This window comes from Anguilla rostrata, chromosome 9, assembly GCF_018555375.3.
Source record: "Anguilla rostrata isolate EN2019 chromosome 9, ASM1855537v3, whole genome shotgun sequence".
NCBI lineage: Eukaryota > Metazoa > Chordata > Actinopteri > Anguilliformes > Anguillidae > Anguilla > Anguilla rostrata.
The window spans coordinates 54,048,737-54,071,521 of record NC_057941.1 but is presented as its reverse complement, the minus strand read 5'-3'; the positions used below and the strand labels follow the sequence as shown (position 1 = coordinate 54,071,521).

At 49.6% G+C, this 22,785-nt stretch overlaps 4 protein-coding genes and 1 non-coding gene across 5 annotated transcripts in view; 4 read left to right on the top strand and 1 right to left on the bottom strand.

Annotated features, from left to right (window-relative positions):
- LOC135264270 (neuroligin-2-like) overlaps positions 1–6,711 on the top strand; it is a 53,004-nt gene extending 46,293 nt beyond the window's left edge. Inside the window, exons 7-9 of the mRNA XM_064353060.1 lie at positions 244–397; positions 2,092–2,458; positions 2,864–6,711. Coding sequence (XP_064209130.1) covers positions 244–397; positions 2,092–2,458; positions 2,864–3,755 — 1,413 coding nt within the window. The 3' untranslated portion in view covers positions 3,756–6,711. The remainder of the gene's footprint in view (positions 1–243; positions 398–2,091; positions 2,459–2,863) is intronic.
- A 1,638-nt stretch (positions 6,712–8,349) lies between these two features.
- LOC135264269 (endonuclease domain-containing 1 protein-like) lies at positions 8,350–13,962 on the top strand (the record flags this gene model as incomplete). Its single annotated transcript, XM_064353059.1, has 5 exons — positions 8,350–8,368; positions 8,851–8,939; positions 11,258–11,284; positions 12,145–12,420; positions 13,060–13,962. Coding segments are annotated over 5 exons (987 nt in total), but the record flags the coding sequence as incomplete, so codon positions are not given.
- LOC135264375 (U2 spliceosomal RNA) lies at positions 10,806–10,996 on the top strand. Its single transcript, XR_010332694.1, has one exon. It is a non-coding gene; the product is annotated as a U2 spliceosomal RNA (small nuclear RNA).
- Positions 13,963–16,434: 2,472 nt separating the features above from the next.
- On the top strand, positions 16,435–18,845 carry LOC135264268 (endonuclease domain-containing 1 protein-like). Its single transcript, XM_064353058.1, has 2 exons — positions 16,435–16,952; positions 17,633–18,845. The coding sequence occupies exons 1-2, from the start codon at positions 16,644–16,646 to the stop codon at positions 18,239–18,241; spliced, it is 918 nt and encodes a 305-aa protein (XP_064209128.1). The 5' UTR covers positions 16,435–16,643; the 3' UTR covers positions 18,242–18,845.
- A 675-nt stretch (positions 18,846–19,520) lies between these two features.
- pop7 (POP7 homolog, ribonuclease P/MRP subunit) lies at positions 19,521–22,693 on the bottom strand. Its single transcript, XM_064353057.1, has 3 exons — positions 22,555–22,693; positions 21,007–21,207; positions 19,521–20,538 (listed from the first exon to the last, which is right to left on the bottom strand). Exon 3 carries the CDS (start codon positions 20,518–20,520, stop codon positions 20,068–20,070), a length of 453 nt encoding a protein of 150 aa, XP_064209127.1. The 5' UTR covers positions 20,521–20,538; positions 21,007–21,207; positions 22,555–22,693; the 3' UTR covers positions 19,521–20,067.
- Positions 22,694–22,785: the final 92 nt, after the last annotated feature.

Here is a 22,785-nt window from a genome sequence, read left to right as displayed (position 1 = left end):
AGCCGTTCTGCTCCCTCCTGAATGGAAGCTCTCTGAGGACCACGGCATGGCTGTGCTTTCATAGTGCTCCACCAGAGGGCGACAGAGTTACACTCAGAGGCATTTTTATTTTTCACATTCGTATCTGTCTCTGTATCAGAGGACAGTGAGATTCTAACGGTGGGAGCTGCAGCAGGTTTTACCTCAGATTACCCTCAGAACTCAACGTGGGAGTGACGTGCAGTGCTCTCTGTGCACCACCAGGGGGAGTTTCTCAACTACGACATCCTGATGGGTGTAAACCAGGGGGAGGGGCTGAAGTTTGTGGATGACAGTGAAGGGGAAGATGGGATCACGCCCGCCAGCTTTGACTACACCATCTCCAACTTTGTGGACAACCTGTACGGCTACACAGAGGGTGAGTCTGCGATCTAGCGCGGAGTGCTGCAGTGAATTGCCATGGTAGCGCACAGTTGCATGCTGGGCCGGAAACAGTGTGCAGTGTTCGCACTGCATCTGTCTGGTTAGCTCTGTCTTGCAGTATTATTCTGGTTAACCGGATATGTAGGTGCAAGCTAATCACTTTCTCCAGAACTATAAAGGTCAGGAACAAAATCTTATTACGCAACCTGTGCAACATGCTGCACAAGTATAAATGATCTGTTTGCGAGTGACACGCAATGCAGATTATATTTATATATAAATGATGTGTTATTTTTGCTATGCAGACTATGCAGAAGTATAAAACACTCTGTTCTTAATCACTGATCCTGAGTCAGCTTCAGGGTCTTTCGGAGCCTGAAAGCAGAGAGAACTCTAAGTGGCCATTGTGACATCATACAGAGAGGGTGTGGCTTTGTGTTCTGGATTCTGCAGCCTGACTGTACAGCTGTGCCACACATCCTGCACATACTGCACTCCTCACATACAGAGCCAAAATACTCCCTATTTAAAGCCAAAATACTTCCAGTGTAACATGTCTTCGAAAATTCATAAGGGGCGTGGCCAAGAGCAGGGGCGTGACCTGCTGCATTGGACATTCTGCTGTGTAATACAGCACCATACCTCCTGTTACCCACCAACCTCCTTAGAACCATTTCCTCTAATAAACATTAGATTAGACCTGTCTCGTTCTCTGCCTCTCTCTCTCTTTCTCCCTCCCTCCCTCCCTCCCTCCCTTCCTCTCTTCCTCTGTCTTCCTCTCTCTTTTATTTTAATTGAGCTCAGTTCTGTGGGTTTAACTGGCGTGACTGAGGAATCCATTTGCATTAACAATTTCGCTTGCAAGCATTTTACAAAAACAGAGGAAAACAAAAACCTGGGTTTAGAGTTCACAGCCTGTGCAATGTGTTCTGTGATCCCCTCTCTCTCTCTCTCTCTATCTCTCTCTCTGCCTGTGGAGGAGAATAAGGTCCAAAAGGAAAATTGAATTTCTAAAATTGAGTTCAAAACTGTTTTTCGAGGCATTTGAAAACTGGAACCTGAATTTTTGGGAGCCCAGTTTTTTAATATTTAAATTGTGGGATGCTACATTTTTGAGAATTCAAAACTAGATATTCTAAGTGAATCATTTCAAGTGTATTGAATTCACAGTTCCATTTTAAAATCCATTCCATTAAATTCAATGCATTCCTAAATTCAAATCCTCTGAACTGTATTTCCTCCCATATCTCTCTCTCTCTCTCCCTGCTGTACATAATACTGTATATAATAATAACACAAGAGGACACAAATACAAATACAATAACTACTGCTTGTGTTTATCCTTCCCCTCTCTCGCACCCATTGTCTATTTCTCTCTCTCCCTCCTCTTTCTCTCCCCCTCCCCCTGCCCCCCCTCCCTTTCTCTCTCTGTCCCTTTCCCCCTCTCCCCCCTCCCCCTCCCCCCTCTCTCTCTCCTTCCCCCCCTCCCCATCCCCCTCCCCCCTCTCTCTCTCCTCCCCCCCTCTCCCCCTCCCCATCCCCCTCCCCCTCTCTTTCCTCCCCCTCTCTCTCTCTCCCCCCTCTCCCCCTCCCCTGTCCCCCCTCCCTTTCTCTCTGTCCCTTTCCCTCCCCCTCTCCTCCCCCTCCCCTCCCCATCCCCCTCCCCCCCTCTCTTCCTCTCTCTCTAAGGTAAAGACATTCTCAGAGAGACCATTAAGTTCATGTACACGGATTGGGCTGACCGGGAGAACACGGAGATGCGGCGTAAGACGCTGCTGGCGCTGTTCACCGATCACCAGTGGGTGGCGCCGGCGGTGGCCACGGCCAAGCTGCACGCGGAGTTCCAGTCGCCCGTGTACTTCTACACCTTCTACCACCACTGCCAGATGGAGGGCCGGCCGGACTGGGCGGACGCCGCGCACGGCGACGAGATCCCCTACGTGTTCGGCGTGCCCATGGTGGGCGCCACCGACCTCTTCCCCTGCAACTTCTCCAAGAACGACGTCATGCTCAGCGCCGTCGTCATGACCTACTGGACCAACTTCGCCAAGACCGGGTCAGTGCCCCCGGCCCCGCCCCCACAGCCAGCTCGGCCCCTCCCACTTCCTGTGTTCAGGCCAGCTGCAGAGTACAGAGCGCATACAATCCGAGTCATACAGTCAGATCAGTGCATCAGGAACCTGAGGGCTTTTTATTATTTGTTATTATTATTATATATTATATAGCGTTACTGACCCTGCTGGGATTTAAGGCCTGGTCACAGTTGTGTGAGAGGTGGAGCGGCTGTCTGCAATGGCACAGATTAGGGCCTCTAATTCTGTCTCAGTCCTACTACAGACCAGTGCTACTGTGAGCTATGCTAACCCTAACCCTGTTAGACTTAACTCCGCCTACGCTGAGTTCCTATTGGCTGGGCGTTATCTCCCACCTGACTCTCCTGTGCTCTGATTGGCTCCTGCAGGGATCCCAACCTGCCCGTGCCCCAGGACACCAAGTTCATCCACACCAAGCCCAACCGCTTCGAGGAGGTGATCTGGACCAAGTTCAGCTCCAAGGACAAGCAGTACCTGCACATCGGTCTGAAGCCGCGCGTCCGCGACAACTACCGTGCCAACAAGGTGGCCTTCTGGCTGGAGCTGGTGCCCCACCTGCACAGCCTGCACCAGGAGTGCGTCTCCACGGCGACACGCCAGCTGCCCGGCACCACACGGGCGCCCTGGAACGGGCAGGGCAAGCCCCCCCGCACCACGCGCCAGCCCCCCGGCACGCTGCCCCCCGACCCCGAGCCTGAGTCCGAGCGCCCCCGCTTCTCCCCGTTCCCCAGCGACGTGCGCGACTACTCCACCGAGCTCAGCGTCACCGTGGCGGTGGGCGCCTCCCTCCTCTTCCTCAACATCCTGGCCTTCGCCGCACTGTACTACAAGCGGGACCGGCGGCACGAGCTGCGGCCTCGCCGGCTGTCGCCCCAGCGCGGGCCCGCCAACGACCTGCCGCACGCGCCCGAGGAGGAGCTGATGTCGCTGCAGCTGAAGCGCTCGGAGCACGACCCACACCGCGACCTGGAGCCGCTGCGCCCCCACGACATCCTGCGCCCCACCTGCCCCCCCGACTACACCCTGGCCCTCCGGCGGGCCCCTGAGGACCTGCCGCTCATCACGCCCAACACCATCACCATGATCCCCAGCACCATCAGCGGCATGCAGCCGCTTCACGTCTTCAACGCCTACCCCGGCCCTGCCCCCACGCCCGGCCCCGCCCCCGGACACGCCTACCCCGTCCCCGGCTCCACCCCCACGCCCACCTCCGGACACAACAACACCCTGTCCCACCCCCACTCCACCACCCGCGTATAGTGGAGCTGCAGAGCGGGGCGGGGGGGCGGGGGGCGGGGGGCAAGGCTGTGGAGAGGAAGCTCTCTTCATGTTCCTCTTTCAGAACTATTCGCCTCCTCTTGCTTCTCCTCCTGCTCCTCCTCCTCTCTCCTCCTCCTCTTTCTCTTCTACTCACACTGTTTCCTGCTGCTGTCGTGTAACAGAGGGTAGGGGCTGTGTTGTTTTTGGCAGGGTGGGAAGGGTGAGCCTTTACAGCACCTGGACAACAACGATTAAATTTCAGTCAAATATAATTTACACTGAACATTTTACAAAGAATGTGTCACAGTCAGCTTCATGGAGGACCCTGGCCTGAGCACACACAGGACAGGGGTGGACCCTGGGGGGCGAGAAGCAGACTCTGTCGGGGGGGGTGGGCAGCAGGGGGGGCGTCCTCCTCTGCCCGGCCCGGGGGTCACAGGTGTGATCAGGTCATTTCTCCACCTGATCAGTCCAGAATCAATTCCCCAGCACACTCATATGTTCTCTGTAATAATTATAATAATTCATACTCTGTAATGAGCATGATACTAATAATACAACTTATGAAATAAGAAGACACACACACACACACACACACACACACACACACGCATACACACACACACAAACGCATACACACACACATGCACACCCACACACACACATCAGTGAGTCACAGCCATGCTTACTGTTGTTTCTTTAGTTCCTGGATGACCTCCTCTGTGTTGCTGACTGGCAGAATGTATTTGGTTTGAGTGGCAGGTTGTGCCCCCCCGCCCCCCCCCCCTCAAATCCTTCTCTAGCCCAGCTGGGCTTTAACAGCCAAGTGTCCCCAGGACATGTAAATGGGGGGGTTGTGGGTGTGGTGTTACTCAGCCATGTGCCTGTGCCGTGAGAATGCTGTCTAACCCCCCCCGCCCCCCCCCCACTTGCGAATTCATAATCCTACAGTTTGACCCACTTTATCTTTAATCTGAGGAGGAGGAGTTGAAAAAGGAGAGAAGGTGCCGCCCCCCCCCCACCCCCGCCCCTCGTACATAGGCTGGACATGTGCCACAGATGACAAACTGTATCTCCATGACAACAAAACATTTTATCTTCAAGAGACTGGCCTCTTTTGGTGTTTCAGCCTCAGTGAATGAAATTTAAGATCAGTTTATTAGACCAGTGTTAAAGAAAATAAGGACAAAACAATGGAAAACGGTTCAAAACTGTCAGATTCACACTTACTTTTTCTAGGACTTTTCTTGAGTTTTGTGGTCAGCTCACAGACAGAGGGCGCTGTTCCCCAGGATTGAAGATGAACACGTCGTCAGACGCACAGGACCAGGAAAGAAAAGGAAAACCTGTACATTTTTAAGTATCAGATCTGAAACTGGAAAACAAACTCTTATTTGTAAATATTGCGTTCCTTGTTTGGTTTTAGCGTGAACGGCTGCCAGCGTGTGTGATGGCAGGTGCAAGCGTGAGACTCCACTCTTTCACTCCCAGTTTCACGTGGGTCACAAGGTTAAAGGTCAGAGGTGACAGACGGGGTCGTGGTTCTCTGCCTGGTCAGACTGGCGGGCGCCGCACACAGTGAGAACAGCCCCCCCGACGCCCCCCCCCCGACACTCCGCCCCCCCGCCACTAACGGACCCGTCTCCCGGGTGAGGAAGTGCTCAGTGCCTGCGGGACAGCCAGGTAACCCCTGCAGCTCCGCACACCTGGCCGTCCGCCTCACTCCTGATTTGATCTCACTGTAGCATTGCCCCGGGATCAAAGCCGTAGCACAGCCCTTTCGCGGGAGCCAGCGGCGGCGGCGGGGTCAGCACCGGCCGTGAGCGTCGTTTCCACCGCCTGAACAGTCCCGCACTCCCAGCCCATCTGGCCTTACAGACAAGAGGAAGGGTAAACGGTCAGCGCCACAGCGCCCCCCGGTGGCTGTGGGAGGGAAGCGCAGAGAGACGCCGTCCAGCGTGTTGGCGGGCGCCGCAGAGCGTGCGCGGTTCAGCCTTACGATCGGAGGCTCTGCCGGCTCGGACACGCCTCTCATTCGCACGGATCCCAGCGGCGCGCGGATGGGCTAACGGCGCTAGCGCGTGCTGCGTGAACGCTATTAGCCATCCAGACGAGTCGGGGATCAGCAGATCCGTGCAAATGCGACGCGGCTCCGTCCCAGCAGAACCCAACATTTTAGGAGGGACTAGTTTCTGGATCTTCTGATTTCTGCTGAATTGAATTATGTTTAGACAGGTTGAAATGGGCGAGCATGTTTCATTTATAAAGCAATCCTCAAAACAGACGAGAGCCTCCATTCTCCGCTTATTTTGGTGTCACGTTAATTTTTTTTTTTCAGTTTGGGTTCAGACGTGATCATCTCTGGCTAAAGGCGCGGCAGGTTTTAGGGGCTCTGCCCCAAAATGAGGAAACTGCTTATTTTCAAATAATTATTGAGCAAGAGATTTATTTGTGCGATGTGTTCTTACTGCGAGAGAAGAGGGAAGGAAATACTATATTTTTGAATGAAGAGAGTTTTTAAAAGGAGGTGGATGGAGGCAGACCCTTATCTCTGTGTGAGTGTCCCAACAGTGCAGACGCGTGATGGAATCTAACCTTCTCACAGCGTTCCCCCGCTGGTGCCAGAATGCTGTGAGAATGTCCGGAGAACGTTAGGAGAACGTCATTCCAACGTTTCCAGGCCCACGGTTTGGGATGCCAAAGGGTCTTGCACCTGTTGTTTTCTTTCAAATTTTTGTCAAATTTAAAAAAAGAAGAAAAAACTCTTTAAAAAAAGTCTTGACATGAAAAATGTTAATAATGGGTTTTAAAAACGATTATTTAAAATAAAATAAAAAACAAAGTTGAAAAATATTAGTACAGTGAGGATATTTCTGTTTCATTTAGAAGTTGCTACACTCTGTACGGCGTGTATCTCTGATCGGGGAAACATTAAAAGACATTCATAGACAAACTATCCTGCGACTCTGGCTCTTCTGTTGCATGTTTGGCTTTCAGTATTTGTGCAGAAGACTTGAAAATCCTGAAAATGGTTCTACTAGCTACACCCCTCTGCAGGAATATGACTCTCCATAGGAATCCAGCTCTTTCAATTCCTGTTTATTGTTTATTGTCATTTCCCATGAATAATGCTTCTCATTGTTTAATGATTGTCAGTAATGCCTCAATGGAGTCTGACCATGCCCCTCGGTGAGTCTGTGCCTCATGGTCGCACTGTGGCTGAAGTGATTGTGTCAGGTACATGGAAGCCTGCAATGTGAGTCTGGACCATGCCCCCCCCAGGTGTGTCTTGTAAGTCTCCATGGTCTGCACTGGGGTGAGTGACAGGACATAACCTGCAATATTATGAGGAGGTATTTATGTAATTCACTTTCCTGTTGCCGTTATTTATATGCTGAGTGTTCCTTGCATGTTTCAGTCCAAGATGAATGAGAGAGCAGAGGGAGAGAGAGAATTAGTGATCATTTATTTATACGCCATTTTTCCTGCTTGGCGTGCAAAGCACTTTCCTAAATAAAGATTTAATTGACAAAAACTGACAGAATACAACCGAATGCATGAAGGCAGCGTATGTATTACCAGTCTGTATTATCACGCGATTCCGGTTAACGCGTGCCTGAGCGCGAGGTGAACCAGTGCGGAACTCGAAGCTCAGATCTCAGGCAGTGATGCGTCAAAAGATTTCCACTCTTCCAGGCGGGGGAATTTAACTGGATTACATTACATTGCCAATAGGCCTATTTCACAAGATGGCGACCAAAACCAGATGTAGGGATACTTTGTTTCCGGTTACCGTTGCTACGGACGCAAGTCCATTTCTGACAGCGAAAAATTGAGCCTAAACAGCGACGTGTGTTCTCACAGTCCCTGATAGCTCTGCCAACGTTCACTGTCCGATGTTATCCGCATTGTCGAAGCATTGCCAGTGAACGTTAAGCGGTCTAAACTGGACAAGGGCTATAAATTCTTTTTTGAGAAGTTTATATTCGGTTATGAAGGTAAGTAGACGTTAACAGAATCGCTTTTCCTCACAGTTGTCAGGCTCCCTATTCATTCATTTTCGGGACAACCGAGAGGAACAGAGACGCTGTTAACGGACAGCAGATGTTGCTTCACGCTACGAAAACACAATGGAGTCGCCTCCAGAAAAGAATTTATGTTATGTCGAAGTGCAACATCTCTTTAATCGGCTAACTTGATGTGGTTAGCAAGCTAGCTATTTAGCTTTCTGGTGAACCAGAGCTAACGTTATGCTTACCTTCATAACCGAATATAAACTTCTCAAAAAAGAATTTATAGCCCTTGTTCAGTTTAGACCGCTTAACGTTCACTGGCAATGCTTCGACAATGCGGATAACATCGGACAGTGAACTTTGGCAGAGCTATCAGGGACTGTGAGAACACACGTCGCTGTTTAGGCTCAATTTTTCGCTGTCAGAACGGTAACCGAAAACAAAGTATCCCTACATTCGGTTTTGGTCGCCATTTTGTGAAATAGGCCTATAGGTGGCAGTAATGTACTTTCCAAGGATCAGTTTGGCGTTAGGCAATCAGGTAGAGGTAGAAGTTAGGCAAGGAGGTAGAAGTTCATTAACAGCCAACTGCCGAATTCAGTCAGTGTAACAGCCCCGTTTTTATTTTACTATTTCAAATCAGATTTCTTCGACTGGTGTCATCTCTCTGAATGGTGTTCTGCATAAACCGCAAATATTAGCAAATATTTTCTTTTGGTTTCAGCAGAGAAGTGGAATGTGTCCAACAGCGTTTCTTTAACTTTGGGCGGCCAAAATCTTTAAATGAAACAAGTGAACTGGTGGCTAAAATTTAAAAAAAGAGAAACTAAAACTTTGAAACGGCATTGGCTGTGCACACACTAACCTCATGTCTACTTGTATTGCGCGCATGTAGTTGTGTGTTTCCCCTGCCAATAGCGGCCTCTAACAAGTTCGTTCTGCGTTGGCTTGTCTGTTGAACATTTATGGTATTTCGTTAGACTATATATTCACTTTGTAGTCATTAAAGAAAATCATGTTGGAAGTATGAAAGGCAATGTATCTTCTCTAGACGGTAAAAGCATGTTTAAACCCGTTTTCAGTTAGCTTCCGTGGGCATATTGTGAATAAAGGTGTATTGAATTCACGAAGTTCCCTCTTGACGCCTGTCATCAGGACCTCATCCGAGCATGTAAGTAAACTAAAAGTTAGCCTATTACTTGAGGGTATTCAGTGAGTGTAGGCTATTAATTGTCATTTGTGTATTGGGTATGGAGCAAGCACGCTGCTAGCTATTATTAAATAGAATTAACTCTTTAATTTGTTGATAGCCAGGCTGTGTGTAGGCCTTCATTTTGGATGTAGCCTAGCCATTAGCTTGTTAAACGTTCGTTGAAAGAAATGCCCTAATCGGCACCACCGAGGCCTACTCTTGTTTGAATGTTGAAATGTATTCCAAAAAAGACTTCAGAGCGGTGCTTGTTGCGGTTTGTGAAGTCCCAATATTTTAGCAATTGACTATCGAATCGTTTGCTCTGGGGGGATTGTGTTTGTCTTATTTTTTATTTTACCTCCCTGTGGAATTTGGCCATAGACTAAAAGACTGAAACAAACACAGCAAACTATTGCTTAGGCTAGCCTGTAGCCTATGTTATGTTGCTCTACTCTGAGGCCTACGTGGAACTAAAACAAGTGACTGCCTAACAAACGATTTAAAATGGCGTTTACAGGTCATAGGACAGGACTGGGGGCACAATTCGAAATATATTTTGAAAGCGAAGAGACAGCAGCTTTGAATATAAGAGGTTTGGTGCATTTGTGTGTTTTTATTTATTTATTTATTTTATATCCTTTATATTTATTGTTCGATAGATGGCCAGGTGGGATTAATCAGTACACACTTGGGCTTAGGGTACATTGTACACCTGTTGAGCCCATACCAGACTTGACGTATTTTTCTTACTTTTTGTCGAAATTAGAAGTTGTGTAATTAAGTGTTTACCTAATATTCCGCACGTGAAATAATCCAGCTCTTGTTGATATCAAATGTTGATTGTTAAATAAATGCTGTACTTCTGGCTAATTGGATTGCTTAACTACCCCTGGTTATAATAAAATAAATAACGTACTTGTAAATATGTGGCTGCACTTAGTCTAGCTGCAGCGTTTTCCGGAGTAGAAAAGACTGAGTCGTAATGGCACCGTTTACGTCATATCTGTTACTTTATTTATTCTTGGCGAACGTTTATCTGTTTTCTTTCCTATTTAACGTTTGTTTGTAGAGAAACGATTGGCATGTGCATGTGCCCCAAAATAGCGTTGTTTCTGCGTCACCATGGCAATCTGTTTACCGTCCGCCAGAGGCGCTAGGGCCAAGTCGACCTATTCCGAGTCATTGGTTTAGAAGGAAATGTACGAATCGAGCGTCTACAAGTGCTCATTCTGTCCATTGATTTGAACTTGAATTAAAATTGACATTCGGTCAGTTAACGGAGGTGAAATGCATCTGATGTTTCTGCTCTGTGAAAGTGAAGTTGCGTTTGTGTCAGTGAGTTTAATGTCGTTCTCGGTGACAGTGATACGTCAGCTTATTGTCTGCTTGTTGTCTCATAATGTGACGTATATAACATTCTGTATTGCTGACATCATATCACTCAGAATGTTATTTTAATATTCGAATGCCAGTTAAATGAAACCTGCCAAACCCGTGAACTTCGAAGCAGCGGCAAACCCTGAGCGCGGTTCGTGCGGTCTGTGCCTCCTCCTCTGCCGTAGTGTACTGGGGTGACGTATCAAAACTAATACTACACTAATGAGTCTGGTTGGTGGAAAATGTTTTAGTGTATTTTGTAATGCATCATGGGATCTTTCCAAAATGATCAAACTACAAAAGAGTGCTTAATCTAGCTGCATGAACACGTGAATATATTATAATTTTTTTTTACCGGAGTTAAATTGTCGGGATTGTCCGGAACTGGAGGCAAAATTTGCCTTGCCGTCCCGTCACTGTGCGTTGTGTTTCCCACATCGACTCCCCCGACTCAAGCCGGCGTTCAGTATCGCTTCTCGGCCTTTTGGCTAAGATCAAGTGTAGTATCTGTTCTTATCAGTTTAATATCTGATACGTCCCCTATCTGGGGACCATATATTAAATTGATTTTTGGAACAGGGAGATGGAATAGGGGCTTGCTCCGTCCACTCCACGCATCGACCTGGTATTGCAGTACATCCAGGAACGGTGCACTCCCCCTTTGTTGGTTAAAAATTAGATTGAATGTTATAATTTGGTTAGTTGTTAGCTGTTTTTTGTGTTAGTACAGGTGTGTTGTATTGGTGCAATATTGAGAATAGTAAGGGAAAAATCAAGAAAGTTTCATCATATAGTAGTATTCAGCATATGTGGTAAATTTGCTAAGAATGGTTTACCCCCAAGAATATTTTTAGAATTCTGATTTCTTAAAAAAAGAAGAGTGAATGTTGAATGTGTTATATTCCCGTTTCCCATTCTAGGAATGGTGGAATGAAAGTGACGGAGTTGTGAGTAATTAAGAATGATAGATTATTGGCTACTTTAATAACCATGGCTGAATCATTTAATTTTTTGATCGTTTTTATTATTATTATTATTATTATTGTTATAAATGTCATCTTTATCATGTAGTGAGATGTTTCAAGCATTTTTAAATGTGATGGGTGAAAATATTATGGTGAATTTGTTATTAATATTTTTTGGCATGCTGCAAGACAGTGTTTCTTACCCCTTGGGTCGGGACCCAAAACATGTGGTGGGAGTATACAGGCCGTGTCACGGATTGAGTCGGTGCTGGTGTGTTATTTGATGCGCCCCATAAAGGGACTAAATACTAAAAGATACTAAATTTCAAATTTGGGTCTTGACATTAAAAAGTAGAAGACCCAGAGTTGTAAGTGTAAATCCTGGGTGTCTTTCGCCCCATTTGTGCTCAGTGCGAGTCTGAAATACAGAAGAGTGGATATGGAATTGGGTGTGTTGCACGCGCGCATGTGTGTGTGAGTGTGTCTGTGAATATGTATGAGTGTATGAGCGTGAGTGCATGTGTGTGAGAGTGTATGACTGTGTGTGCGTGTCTGTGAGTGTGAGAGAGAGTGTGTGTGCGTGTGCACCTGTGTGTGCGTGTGAGTGAGTGTGCATGTGTGTGAGAGTGTATGACTGTGTGAGTGAGTGAGTGAGTGTGGGTGAGTCTGTGTGAGACAGAGTGTGTGTGTGTGCGTGTGTGCCTGTGTGTGTGTGTGAGTGATTTGCATACCCAGTCTCTGTTGGCGCTCCACTCTGTCCGTGTGGATTCAGTGTGTGGTTTAGACGCCGCTGGTTGTTTCCCACGGCGATGGCTCGGTGCTGGGCGTTGTTGCCGTGGCAGGTCACCGTGCTGGGGGTGCTGTTGGCTGCTTGGCCGGGACGGTGTAGCGTGGGTACTGTCCTGCCCCCAGACTGCAGCCGGTTCCTGTATCAGGGCCGCGCCCCCACCGGGCTGGAGCACGCCAACTTGCTGTACATCTGCCAGCGTCTGGCTGGGCAGCCGCGGTTCCTCACGCTGTACGACACGCTGAACCGCGTCCCCGTCTACTCCGCCTACCGCTTCAGACAGTCTGCCGGCCTCAAGCGCGCCGATGCCGCCTGGATGTACGAGCCTCAGGTACGCGTCGGGCCCTTCTCCCAAAACTACTAGCATTAGCATTGCAGTGGGACAGTGCTAGCATTAGCAATGCAGTGGGACAGTGCTAGCATTAGCATTGCAGTGGGACAGTGCTAGCATTAGCATTGCAGTGGGACAGTGCTAGCATTAGCATTGCAGTGGGACAGTGCTAGCATTAGCACTGCCATGGTACAGTCCTAGTGTTAGCATTGCAGTGGGACAGTGCTAGCATTAGCATTGCAGTGGGACAGTGCTAGCATTAGCACTGCCATGGTACAGTCCTAGTGTTAGCATTGCAGTGGCAGCCAGTATTTAATCTGATGTTTAATAGCCGTTCACATTCCCAGCACATTCATTCATCCAGCGTTAAATTTGCATTTACAGAAAAGCCTTCCTTCTGATATGAAATTTACATTTTCAGCCCTTCCTTTGTGTTACATATCAGCATTTCCATTTAGAGTTGCTGTTTTACACTGTAATTTGACTGGGCTGCTGGGTGGCACAGTCAGCTAAGGACCTGGCGCTCAGTTGAGAGACACGTTGCAGCATCCGAGCAGCATCTTTTCCTTCTAACCTGGCCGTTTCCTGCTGTGAGCCGCTGATGTCCTGAAAGCCTTCCTGTTTCCTGTTGGGCTGCAGCTGTCTGGTGTGTCGGGTTTGGGGGAGATGCAGCCGATCCCCCTGGAGGGCCTGCCGGACGGTGTTGAGGGGTCCCAGGCAGTGCTGGAGGACTACTCTAACAGCGTGGCGTTTGGGCGGGGGCAGCTGAACCCGGACGCGCACCAGGCTGACCCCTGGGACAAGGCGGCCACGTACACGCTCACCAACGTGGTGCCGCTGAACCGGACCTTCAGCACTGGGCCCTGGAGCCAGCAGGAGCACCGCGTCCGCAAACGGCTCAACAACTACTGCCGCGGCCCCGCCTACATCGTTACCGGGGTGACCACCTCCGGCCGGGCCATCCGGCGCCGCGTCGCCGTGCCGACCTACCTGTGGTCGGCGTACTGCTGCCCGGACTTCGACCGCAGCGCCCCCCCGGAGGAGCGGGCCAGGCTGCCGGCCTTCGCCGCTCGCGGGCGGAACCTTCCGGGAGGCTGCGTCTCTGAGCTCAGCCTGGCCCGTCTGCAGGACTTCCTCCGGACCTCCACCTGCGTGCACCAGAGCTTCCAGATCTTTCAGCACGACTGCGTCCCGTCCCCCTCCCCCCTGAGCTAGCGCTGCCCCCTCCCCCCTCCCTGCGTCCTGTCCCCCTCCCTGCGTCCCATCCCCGTCCCCCCTCCCCCGTCTGCGTCCCATCCCCCTCCCCCCTCCACTAGCTGCTCCCCTCCCTGCGTCCCGTCGCCCTCACCCCTCCGTTAGCGCTGTCCCCCCCTCCGCTAGCCGCCCCCCCTCCCCCGGATCTAGCTGTGCCCCTTTCCAGCTGATAGAACTCTCAGACCCTAAATATCTTCTGTACTCCAGCTGTTATGTAGTGATGTTGGTTGTGTCTGTGTTTGTAGAGTGATGGATGTGCTTTTAAACTCAATAAAAGTTCACTCTTAATTACTCTTGTTGTTTTTGCTCCTAAAATGTGTGAAAATGGGTCCTGTAGCCCTGGTAGAATGAGCGATCTCCACCGCTTGGCTCCATGCTGCAGTTTTATAGCGCCAGTGGGAGGGGTTTTCTGACCTGCCATCCGGGCAGAGACGCTCACAGCGAGTGCTGATTGACCTGGTACGTTCATGCCTGCTCACAATGAACCACTTCCCCCTGACACCGAGCCTGTAACTGGGCATGTGCCTGTAACTGGGCATGAGCCTGTAACTGGGCATGTGCCTGTTCTGGGATTGAGCCTGTCCTGGGCATGAGCCTGTAATTGGGCATGAGCCTGTCCTGGGCATGAGCCTGTAACTGGGCATGAGCCTGTAACTGGGCATGAGCCTGTAACTGGGCATGAGCCTGTAACTGGGCATGAGCCTGTAACTGGGTATGTGCCTGTCCTGGGCATGAGCCTGTAACTGGGCATGAGCCTGTCCTGGGTATGTGCCTGTCCTGGGCATGAGCCTGTCCTGGGCATGAGCCTGTCCTGGGCATGAGCCTGTTATTTGGTATTAGTCCATAATTTGGCGTTAGCATGTTATTGGGCATTAGCACGTTATTGGGCTTTAGCTTGTTATTGGGCATTAGCCCATAATTTGGCGTTAGCATGTTATTGGGCATTAGCACGTTATTGGGCTTTAGCTTGTTGTTGGGCATTAGCCCATAATTTGGCGTTAGCACGTTATTGGGCATTAGCCCATAATTTGGCGTTAGCACGTTATTGGATTAAGCCTGTTACTGGACTTGAGCTAGTATGTGTAGACCTGCCATATTTGTCCCACAGGAAGCCATTAGCTGTAAGGCCCAGGAGCAGGTCCCATCACATGAGGAGGGTGACCTGGTGCTTCTAATGCAGTTTAAATTTGGTTATCTCTTCCTTGTTCCTGGCACGGTGTTCATCCAGGCTTTCAGACATAGAATCGCCCGGCACCTCAACGTCAGGCAGCACAGCAGCTTGGACCCCAGCGGAGAGAGAGTCACGTTTCTTTAATCTCTTCAGCGGAGATCACATTATGCTTTTGCATGTTTTACATAGCATGAAGTGTCCACTGATAGCTTTATGACTGATAGCCAGTGGCATAACGCAGGGCCCAGTCCAGTGTGTGACGGGCTCTTTGTCCTGGACCCACAGCCTGTTTGCATTGTGCACTGTAACGATAGCGCACCGCTGGCTAACGGGCTCTGTGTTCGGCTGACTGGCAGGGTTCCAGGAAGCAGTCTGGGGCTGTGACCCCCATACCGCAGGGCCGAACCGGCGCGTGACTGTCTGTGACGGGTTGGCGGCTTCCTCTTAATCCGCCAGGAAGAGGAGAGTGGCGAGGTGTAGCGGTTAGAGGCACAGGCTCTGAAAGGCTGCCTGAAACGCCTTCCTTTGCTCTATTAATACAGGAAAGATCTATAACAGCAGGGTTTGTCTGAAATGGGGGCTCTGTGTGTCTCCTGTGGTGTGTGAGTGTGATTGTGTGAGAGTGTATGTTTGTGTATAAGTGTGTGCGTGTGTGTGAGAGAGATTGAGAGCTGCAATCTCTGTAGCTCTGGTGCTGGACCAGTTTAATCTGAATTAATGACCCAGTACCTGGTGCACCTGTGTGGGTCCCAAACAGCACTGCAGAAAAACACCTTCCGCCTTCGTCAGTAAAACACCCTCCGGCAAAACATCCAGCACAGCCAGCTATCCAATTCACTATGCAATCAAGTCATTTAAAGGCAATGAAATAATTAGCAGAGGCTGTAAAACCAGGCAGAAACTATGAAGGGACAACCTTGAATGAGTTTTAAAGGCTGCTGTACTCTCTGGAGTGCTCTACATACTGGGGGTCACCTGCTACAAGTAAGATGCTCAGCCTGAATATATTTAATGCAGATGCACCCAGTTTCGGTCCAGTCACACACAGCCTATATAAAAGGCTGCCTAATAAGAAAATAACTAGCCCAGGGCATCACCTTTACTGTTCCTGTTAATCTGTTTGTGCTGAATGACGGCCCAATGTAAAGCGGTAAAGCTATAAACGATGGTGTGGTTTGCCAGTCGGCTTCTTGCTTTGCATATAGAATCGATATCATTTAAATGAACTCCACACGTCTGACTGATCCATTGTGACGCCAACGCTGATCTATCAGACGACCTGACGCTATTCTACTGACTACACAATCTATCCGAAGACCTGAAGTTATTCTACGGGCTACACCGATCTATCCAAAGACCTGAAGTTATTCTACGGGCTACACCGATCTATCCGAAGACCTGAATTATTTAACGTGCTACCATTTGTCTATCCACAGACCTGAAGCTAATATCTACGGGCTACCAGCCTGATCTATCGAAGACCAGTAAGGGAAGTATACGATGTTGTTCATCGGGCTACACCGATCTATCCAAGACCTCACAGTTATTCCACGGGCTAACGCTGATCTATCCGAGACCTGAGTTATTCTACGAGCTACACGATCTATCCGAAGACCTGAAGTTATTCTACGGGCTACACCGATCTATCCGAAGACCTGAAGTTATTCTACGGGCTACACCGATCTATCCGAAGACCTGAAGTTATTCTACGGGCTACACCGATCTATCCGAAGACCTGAAGTTATTCTACGGGCTACACCGATCTATCCGAAGGCGTTCCGTTCTCCTGCCGGTCAGCATGCAGCCGTTACCGCTGTGGAGTTTGGTTTCGCTCTTGGCATGTTTCCACGGTGCCCAGCGCATGGCCGCCACGGTGGTGCAGGACTTCAACCACGTGGAGCGGTGCAAAGACTCGCTGTACATGGGCACGCCGCCGCGGGGCTTCCTCAGCCCCAGCCTGAAGAGGATCTGCCAGCGCTACGCAGACCGGCCGCGCTACGTCACCCTGTACGACTCGCGCCTGCGCATCCCCGTCTACTCCGCCTACACCTTCAAGAAGACCGAAGGCGACCGCCGTGTGGACTACCCCTGGATGTACGAGCCGCAGGTCAGTGCCCCGAAGAACTACGGCTGCTGCGGCCGGCTGCGTGTAGCTGTGCCACATTTATATTACAGCCCGCTTTAAAAACATCCACGGTGGCATTATAGTTTACATATTAGCAGCACTGGCAGCTGATATTAGGTGAGGGGAAGATGGTGGAAGAATACTTAAAGTTCTCTGGTTTCTTCCCACGGTCCACAGACAGTTTAGAGTATCCAGTTAGGCACAGACATGCAGTTTGGGCTAACTGGACACTAAATGGCCCGTATGATGTGTGAATGAGTGCATGGATTTGGGACCTGTCCAGGGTGTATTCCTGCCTCTCACCCAAAGCTGGGACCCTGTGCAGGAATAAGTGGGTTCGATGATGGATGGATTTGGTAATCGTCTCTGTTCTGTCTCTTCTGAAATCTTAGTGCTTCGATAAATTTGACAAAGAGAATTTCTGTTCTGTTTATTTCAGTAAATTTTTTTCCAGTCCTTCCTTACAGGTGCTCAAAGTTCTTTCAAGCTTAAAAACAAAAAATGACAAAAATGCACATGCATAATGACAACCAGCCATTATGAGCCAGTGCTTGCTGAGAAGGTAACCAGCTTGCCCATGTATGCACTCGCTCTCTCTCTCTCCCTCCCTCCCTCCTCTCTCTCTTCCCTCCCTCCCTCCTCTCTCTCGCCCCCCCCCCCAGCTGGCGGAGGTGGATGGGAACGGGAACATGATGCCCTTCCCGCAGGGTTACCTGCACATGAAGTTTGAGGACAGCCAGGCGGTTCTGGACGACTACTCGGACGTGGTTCTGTACGAGCGGGGGCACCTGAACCCGGACCAGCACCAGTCGGACCCGCACGACCGGGCCGCCACCTACACGCTGACCAACGTGGTGCCGGAGATCCGCGAGTTCAACATCGGGCCGTGGCAGCAGCACGAGGAGCGGCTCCGCGTGCGGCTCAACAACTTCTGCCGCGGCACCGCCTACATCGTCACCGGGGTGACCACGGCCGGTCACATGATCCGCCGCAACAACCAGGACCGCGTGGGCATCCCGGAGGACGTGTGGAGCGCGTACTGCTGCACGGACTACGACCGCAACGCGCCGCACGACGTGCGGGTCCGCTTCCCCACACAGGCCTTCCTGGCCAAGAACGCCAAGGAGTTCAGCGCTGTGCACGAGATGACCGTGCTGGACCTGGAGATCTACCTCAAGACCAAGATGGACGTGGACCAGAACTTCCAGATCTTCTACGACAACTGCGTGTCCCCCTCGCCCCTCCCTCAGTACCTGCACCACACCATCTAACCCCCCCACCCTCTCTGCTGTGGGTAGAATTCACCAGGTTTATGCTTCTGATTATCCTCTCTCTCTCTCTCTATTCATGTAGGGGTTATTTCTGATACATAAAATATGTGAATTTCCTTTTAAAGCCCCAAAGCGCCCATTTTCTCTTCCATACACTGAATGAAGTGCCTGAATCCCCCCCAAAAAACATCATCACCAGACTGCAGGGGATTTTACATCTTTAGAAGGGCAATATTATCATTATGTTGTTGAAGTTTTAAATATTCTATATTCTCTGTTTTTATCATAATATAATCTTCTCACTCCACTTATAATAATGTCTGGTGACAAAGTAAATTTTGAGTATAAAATGACATCTCTAGTACATTTGTTGTTTGGTTCAAATTAAGTTAATCCTTTCTCTAAATACATATCTACAGTTAGAATAGTTAATAACTTTAAGCCTCAGATGTAACTCACATCTATGTGCATTCCTCTAACTTTCAGGGGAAAGAGAAATGTAATAAAAGATTAAACAATGGGGACACTGTGCTTCCTGACACCATTTGCACAAATGTGCTTTTGAATATGAGAGTCATGTGATCTCAATTAAACCTTATCTGCATTTACAGCGTGGCCCTGTATCTCTGCTGAGCTAAACCGCTGCATGGTGTCCACCCTACCTGCCTCCGCCTTTTCTTCCAGAGAATGGGCTCTTTGTGTGAGGTGGTGTGAGGGGCGGTGTGGGGGTGGTGTGGGGAGATGTGGGGTGGTGAGGGGGAGATGAGGGGTGGTGTGTGTGGTGTGGGGGAGGGTGTGTGGGGAGATGAGGGGTGGTGTGGGGAGGGAGGTGGTGTGAGGGTGTGTGTGAGGGGGGTGTGGTGTGAGGGGAGGTGTGGGGTGGTATGAGGGGAGGTGTGGGTGGTGTGAGGGGAGGTGTGTGGTGGTGTGAGGGGAGATGTGGGGTGGTGTGAGGGGGAGATGAGGGGTGGTGTGAGGAGGAGATGAGGGGAGGTGTGAGGGGAGGTGTGTGTGGTGTGAGGGGTGGTGTGGGGGAGGTGTGTGTGGTGTGAGGGGAGGTGTGGGGAGGGGTCCTGAGTTTGGAAGGTCTCCTTTCAGACTCTGCTCTTTGCTTGATTGTTTGCAAAATGAACGGCTTCAGACATTTCAGAAGACGGACAGATATTACTGAGCCAACCCGGTATGAAAATGTTATGAATGATAAGGCTCTGCTCTTCAGAGGAAACTTCAGTTTTAGTCTTCTGCTCAAGTCAGAAAAACAGCGGAAACCTGCAACCAATTCTTTTTGACACATTTTATTCTGTTAAGCTCAGGATTGGCACAACTACAAACCACAACACATTTGCAAACAGAAAACTGAGAATCCATTTAGCATCAACACTGGACTGTAAATTCTACATGATGCTGGATGCATACATTCATCTTGCCCAAATAAAACTGCAAACCAAAGCTAGTGAACGGCACGCAGGACGGTCACCATGTTCCAGCGCTGGAGTCCGAGTTACTGAGACACAGCAACAGCCCGACTGCACACTACAGCTCAGTGTCACAAACATTACATCGTAACGGCATCCATTCATTACACAAGGAGCTGCAGCTGCAGCCTCACACATAACAGGATGTGACAACGGGAGGGGAGGAGTTCTGTCCTGTGTCTCTGTCAATCAAATGGCTGTCTTTTCTGTAAACCATTTACAGTTAATTTACCTTTCAGCTCCCAACAGGCCGACGAGCCACCCCTCCTTGGCCCAAAACTGCTGAGGGTCTTTGGGAAGGTGTGGCCTCCCTCTGGCACAGGACAGGTGGGGTGTGGCCAGTTGCCGTGGTCACTGCGGGTCGGGGTAGTACACTTTGATGTGAATGGCCGAGTTGTTGCGTGTGTGGGTGAGTGGCTCCGCCCCCCCGAGCCCCGCCTCCTCCGGCTCCAGGTCGTCCACCAGCTCCACGGTAGAGGTGTTGGCGGCCAGCTGCAGCGCCCCCTGGCTGGACGCCTGCAGTTGCAGCGCAATGTTGATGGCGCGGTTGATGGCCAGCCCGAGCCCGTGGACGCAGATCTCCCTCTGCCCGCCGCCGTCCAGCAGCTTCTGGCAGCGCGCCAGCTGCGCCCGGAAGTCCGTCTTCATGTTGACGTAGACGTCGTTGCGGCGCTTGGGCAGTTTCCGCGGCAGACGCTTCCGGAGGGTGAACTCCACCGGGTCCATCTCCACCCCCGGGCCCTCGCCCCCCGCCGCCGCGCTCTGCGCCAGACACTTGGCGGCTGGACTGCAAGGCTCCGCCATTTCACAGAGAGGGCAACGCTGGCATGGGAGCAGTCATAAGAGGTTACCTAAACATGACAGTTATTCCATCCACATTTTCGTGGAAAGGCAATTAATCAGTAGTAGATGTACAATGTAAATTATTATTTTCGGATTGTTTTCTTCTCATTTCGGATCGTGTGCAGTCACACCGTTGATGTCACAATAGAATAACCAGGTGGCCGACTCCTTATTCGTAACATGGAATATTCAATTTACCCTCAATTAACACTGAAACATTCCTTAACATAGAACATTAGGTCAGGCGACGTCATGATTGTATTGGGTTAAAGTTTTACCAATATTAGCCAGCTGAGCGACACTACCGACTAACAGCAGCAGTTGGACCCGAGAATGTGGTCGTAACGTGCCGTCGACGCAGCTGCTGTTTGACAGATGTGGGCATTGCCAATCGGCGGTTTATACGGCATTCACTTTACAAATATGAACAACTTATCTGGCGCTTACCTTGCTTCACAAACAGACGCAAAGGATAATTGTTCAGCGGTCCCAAGAAACAATGTTGGTTTGGAAATTGCTTTTCTCCGATTCAGATGCAGAATCCGTAGTGACTGAGCCGCAGCGCCGAACGGTGGAACGGAAGTGTGTATGACGTCATATCCACTGGGAAGCAGTCCAACAGCGACGCTCATAGGTTGGCCAAATGACCTGTGCAGTAATGAACACAAACGATTGCAATAAAATGTAACAATAAAAATCAATAATTACAGTTAATGAATGCGTCGGTGATTTACAGAACTTTGAATTGCTCGTGGTTTTTCATCGGTATATACATCTAAATAAATCACTTTTGCTGTAAAAATTCTCCTCGTGTAAAATGATTTAGACATAAGGCGAATGAGCTCCCTGCGTCACGTGACGTGGGTCAGCCTGCCCCCAGTTCTCCTTGGTCACGTGGTGAGAACAGAGCGGCCATCTTACTAATACAGAACCAGAAGGGGTTGGGATAAGAGGCGTAAACAAAAACCGCGACCGTTGGGCAGTGGCAAAATAATTAATAAATTAAAACCACACTTAGAACATTTGCAAACAGTACGACTTCGTTGGACGAACAAAACACATAAACAGAAATAAGATATAAAATATATCTACTCGAAGAGTATATTAAAACCACGACTGAAAATAAAGAAAGTTAACGTGAACAGAAAGAAGGTAAGACCCTTGTGCACTCGCTGCGTGCTGCAGAAATAAATGAAAACTTGTGCTAAACGTATTCTGAAAACTAATGTGAAAATGCATTCGCCTGCGTTGTGCAGTATTTATTTACATAAGACTGCCTGGATGTGTGGGTGGATATGGCTCGGCCTGGGGACTGCTCTCAACTCCGTGTGGCTTGGCTGCGTTTGTATTTGTTTTGAAGTGGCGGGTAGGCCCGAGAAAGCCGCGGTGTGGAGTTGCGTGGCCCGCTGGTGGTGAGGAAGGGGGCGGGGTGCCGCATTCCTGCTCACTTTCCGCCCCTCTGGCAAAATGTCTGGTCCCTTTAGCCTCACGCCTACAGGCTCTTCCTGAACTCTGAAAGCTGCATGCTGCATCGTTAAAGTATTTAGTCTATCAGCTAGCTCCGGGGCACACTTATCCGAACGGCGAGTTAACATTAGTTTGTTATTTAGCCGTAACTTTTTTGAAAACAAAGATTCGGAAGTAAAACCAAACACAGCCAACTAGCCGCCTGCTAGCTGCCAACGTGCCCAAATCTGTGTTTACCGCAGTTAAATTAAAGAGCGTATTACTGTGACGAGTTTGGCTGTTCATTTACGTTGGGCCCCGTGCCTCTTCTGGTTTTTGCGAAAACTTCAGTGAGGAAGTTCGCAGCAGGATTGTTTGATAGTCCCTACGAGGGATAATTTAAGACTTCTTGGAAACAATTCTACAGCTAACAGTCGACTCAGCGTTAAACACCCGTGCATAGCATGATGTGAACATCGTGGCGTGAAATTATTTGTGCAGTTGATACTGCTTGTATAAAGGCGAGAGGAAGAGCTGTTTTTTGTTCACCTCCGCCACATTCATCTCTGTCCCCAGGACCACCGAGCGGAATCCCGTCTGCTGTGAAGAGGAGGAGGAACGAGAGAGGAAGAGCAGGATAAACTTCTCCTTTTTGTATTTTTTGTTGAAGTTTGGTGAGCTTTTGGCATTAATGATATATCGTTATTACGGTCACTTATACCAGGTTGACTTTACTTTTGTTTATATTTGTGATATTTTGAAGTGGTTGTTGGTTTTAAG